This window comes from Notothenia coriiceps, unplaced genomic scaffold (assembly GCF_000735185.1).
Source record: "Notothenia coriiceps isolate Sejong01 unplaced genomic scaffold, NC01 NC01_scaffold00037246, whole genome shotgun sequence".
Lineage (NCBI taxonomy): Eukaryota > Metazoa > Chordata > Actinopteri > Perciformes > Nototheniidae > Notothenia > Notothenia coriiceps.
The window spans coordinates 11,005,433-11,010,080 of record NW_011369947.1 but is presented as its reverse complement, the minus strand read 5'-3'; the positions used below and the strand labels follow the sequence as shown (position 1 = coordinate 11,010,080).

The 4,648-nt window shown below is 39.7% G+C and overlaps 1 protein-coding gene across 1 annotated transcript; it reads left to right on the top strand.

Annotated features, from left to right (window-relative positions):
• Window positions 1-1,629: 1,629 nt before the first annotated feature.
• popdc3 (popeye domain cAMP effector 3) lies at window positions 1,630-2,982 on the top strand. The gene has a single exon (XM_010794782.1). The coding sequence runs from the start codon at window positions 2,245-2,247 to the stop codon at window positions 2,755-2,757; it is 513 nt and encodes a 170-aa protein (XP_010793084.1). The 5' UTR covers window positions 1,630-2,244; the 3' UTR covers window positions 2,758-2,982.
• Window positions 2,983-4,648: the final 1,666 nt, after the last annotated feature.

Sequence of the window (4,648 nt, the reverse complement as noted above, 5' to 3'; positions counted from 1 at the left end):
TAATACTTTAAGTGTGAATCTATACGCCTGCCTGAATCTGCTTTATGGTTTTCACTTTCTCTGTTCATTTGTTCTGTTTTTAATTCAGTAGGTGAACCTATATGTTCATAAAATAGTGTGTGTGAGCTTAACTGTGTGTATTAAACTAAAACTGAGCATTTCCTGTCAGCTCAGATTTTATTTCTGCTTTTTTGTGCTCATGTGTTTCCTTGTTGGCGTATAGGCTGTTAAGGTTACATTGTCCTGTTTTCTTATATAATATACTTTAACAATTTAAAAACATCTGATATATATTTGTTTTCTCTATCAATTTGCATTGCATTTGATATTGAAGTAATCCAAAATGACCTGAAAGTGATCAGGTTACATAACCTTTTTTTATCTAAATACTCTGATTAGGTTACATTTCAAATGTTTACAGGCAAACTGTTCCTGTATACACTTTTAAAGTCACCCTCCCACACACACTGATAGCTGTCATGTGTGAGATGAAACCTGAGACCTTCTGGCTGCAGCATGAAACCCTGCAACTGCCCCCCCCCCAACACCCAAAGTGATCTATCCAGGGAGAGCTAAAAATAAGAGAGGACTGGCAGCCATGGCTCGGATTAATTATTGCTGTTTGTCTCTCAGGAGTGTGTTTGGGAGAACGTGGAGTGTGATTGGACACATCTGCTCCTAACAGTGATAATATAAACATCATTCCTTATATGCGCACCAACATTAGTGCTGCTTGGTCCTTTGTCATATGTGGCTATCAGGGTTGGGAGGGTTATTTAAAAGTGTATTCCTTTATATAAAATATAAAAGTAATGTAACCTGATTAACTTCCGTTGCTTTTGGATTACATCAATACCAAATGCAATGCAAAATACAAGACAAAATAAATATCAAATCTTACTGTAAGTGTATTATGTGAGACAACAGAACAATGTAACCTTTGAAATTGTTTTTTTTAAAAAGAAAAACCTGTATTTCATTAAGCAAATTCAGGAAGTAGACCAACAATGAAACAAATGAGCAAATACTCAAAAGCTAATGCGCTTTATTTTATAGGCTAACTTTTGGGTAATCTGATCACACCTTTTTTTATGTCGCTGTAAGGAAAAAGTTACTTTTATGTATCCTGATTACGTGATCCAGTTACATGTAATCCATTACTCCCAAAACCTGGTGGCTATCTGATTTCTCTCAATTTAAAATCAGGTATGCAGACACAAACAGCCCGTGAGTGGAAATACTCTAAAAAGTATGATGTACTATGCAGGGAGATAAATCCATTCGCTTGTTAAACATTTACAGAGACACATGCAACAGTTCTGTTATATTCTCTCATCCTCATAAAAATAGCTCAAAAGCTGGCAGCTGATGCCCTTCCTCTGCTTTCCTTTGTCATGACCCCTCATCCGAAAACGGGGCCAGACCCCTTATGTCTGAAGTGAAATACGCTTGGGATTCTCTGCTGCCCCAGATATCACCCACACTCACTTTCTCCCAACCAGTAAACAGTAATAGTCACCTTTAGCAGGCTCACATTCATAACCCTTCATTTTTCTGATTTATGAGAGGCAATATGTTCACTCGCGCAGCAGCTTTAACACTTATTATTCATAATTAATCATATTTGTAATTGTTTTTTGGTTTCATTTCCACAACACATCACAGTTCACATTTAGAATCAGGAGGACAGCAGGACCAAGGGGACCCCTGCTATCATATTCACATCATATTTTATTACTGAGGCCAGCCATGGTCAAGCTACGCAGTGAAACATACAAACCGGAAATACGATGTTTTGACTTTCAAAATAAAAGTGTAATATTTTTGACTGAGGTTTAAAGAGCCCGCTGAACATTTTTAATTTCTTGCGTGACCTGTGTCCTTACGCCATGGAACCAGAATGAAACATAATATATATTCTGGTAGCCAAAGCCAACAAATTTACCAACTTACTTACAAAAAGTTGGATACATGCAATAAACATACTGTTTGGTTCTAGTTTAATACAATTATTTTTGTTGCCCAAAACCTAGAATATGAAATATAACAGCCAAATTGTTTATGGGAACACGAATTTAGAAAAAAATTATCGGTCAGTTGTGTCCTTCTACTGAGGCTACTTCCGGTGTTATCTCGGTGCTTTCGTTTTCACACAGTCAGGTGAACACTCGGGACATGTTGCGCGTGTTCCTCCGTTCTGTGACTCCCATGGCTCCAATGCTCTGGTAATTTTCTTCACTTGACATGGACATGGAGCCTCTGGACGTGGAGGCCCTGAACTTCACGGTGGAGGCTGCGACGGGGCAGCCCCTGTGTGAGGCGTGGCGGGAGTCCGCGGAGGGCTCCGTGTTCCACCTCGCCAACATCCTCCTGTTCCTCGGCTTCATGGGCGGCAGCGGCTTCTACGGGCTCCTCTACCTCTTCACCTTCCTCACCCTGGGCTTCTTCTGCTCCACCCTGTGGGCCTGGGGGGACCCCTGCACCACGGACTCCTTCCTGTGGAGCTTCGCCCTGTTCGGGGTGTGTCTGGGACAGGTGCTGCATGTGTCCTACCGCCTGAGGAGCGTGTCCCTCAGTGAGGACTTCCAGGAGCTCTACAATTGCATGTTTAAGAAGCTGGGGGTGTCGCTCACTCACTTCGGGAAGATAGTGACCTGCTGTGAGGGAGACATCCACACCCTAGAGAGGGACCAGTGCTTCGCCGTGGAGGGGAAGACTGCCATAGACAAGCTGTCGGTGCTGCTGTCTGGCAGGTGACCTGTGTTTACCTTCAACATGAATATAGTCTCACACTTTCTGTAGGCCTATTTAAAGTTTTAATGAAGTTTTGATCTGCAGGAGATTATTTGCACGTTTTGTTTAAGACTAACCAGAGGTGGAATAAGTACTGTATTTGAATAAACTAAACGTACCAGAGTGTAGGAATTCTCATGTAAGTCCTGCATTCAAAATATCACTCAAGTGAAAGTAGAAAAGTTTTCAATCAAAATATAGTTAAAGTACCAAAAGTAAAAGTATTCATTGTGCAGATTGGTCCATTTCAGATTAATATATGATATGTTTTACAATTATTGATCATTAAAGTGTTCTCAAAGCTGGTAAAGGTGCATCTAGTTTGAATGACTTTGTATACTGCAGGGTAGCTTGTGAATTTACTCCGGGTGCAACTAAAGTCTGATTTAACACTTGATTATATTTCACATCATTCATCCAGATCTGTAATCTTAAAGTATTCAATACATTTAGTGGAGTAAAAGCACACTATATACCTCTGAATTGTGTTAGGGTAGAAGTAAAAAGTAGCAGAAAATGGAGATACTAAAATAAAAGTACCTCAAAATTGTACTTAATAGTACAGTAAATCTACTTAGTTTACATCACTGAGGATAACAACAAACAAAATAAATTGTGCATCATAAGAAACATTTAAAAACATTTCTTTGGGGATGCATATGACACAGTTCAACATTTTTTAAAGTTTTTTTTAGTGCACAAACTAACTTAAAAAACATAATTAGTAGGGATACACCGAATGGGAAATTCTTGGCCGAAACCGATACCGAAAATAGGAAACAGTTGGCCGAATGCCGAAAGGCCGAAAATGATTAATAGAAATATATATATATATATAATGTATACATTTTTTACCAATGTTGTTCAGCTACCTGATTATGGAAAAAGACATGATTATGGCAAAACTTAACTTAAATAATAATCACTATTATGGGTCCATAAAACATTTATTCAGCACTTGTGAATGCATACAGTACATTAATTCCAAGTCAAGTGCATTTTCTTTTCTCTGTAGGATAACTACAACAAAGTGCATTCAGAACAAAGCCAAGGTGCTTTAAAACTGCATAAACATCTAGGCCAGTAGGCCTACAACAAAATAGTGTAAATAAAGACGTACAGCCAGGCCTTCAACAACAACAAATGCACCTATAAGTTTGGTAACCTAACGTGTTGTTGTGATGACGTAATCAAAACGCGGCGACAAGCACGGCGCGCGACCATGCTCGCTGCTGGCTCACAGCCAACATGTCTGCCGCTTGGAGATATTTCAGAATATCAGAGAAAGAGGCGCGGATTGCGATTTGTAAAACGTGTTCAGCTGACATTTCTCGAGGGGGTGTAACTGCAAAGACTTTCACCACTTCGGGATTACTCCACCACTTGAAATCAAAACACCCGGACAAATATACGGAGCATGATCAACGTAACCCTGTTCTCTGACATGGCCGAAAGCCGAAAGGGCCTTTTTAACCATTTTCGGCCGATAATTTTCGGTAGCCGAATATTCGGTGCATCCCTAATTAAAACAGTAAAAACACGTTTAGTTTCCTTTTGCTTTTTTGTGTCTCCTGTTCACCAAAACATACCATCTGTGATGGAAAAATAAAGTAATCTAAAAGTAATCTGATTGAAGACGCGTAACTGTATTCGGATTACTTTCAGAGCCATGTATTCAGCAATCAGTAACAGATTACATTTACAAAGTAACCCTCCCAACAAGCAAAGAGNAGCTCTCACACACACACACACACACACACACACACACACACACACACACACACACACACACACACACACACACACACACACAACCACTCTGTAATTGTGAGTGGTTGTGTGTGTGTGTGTGTGT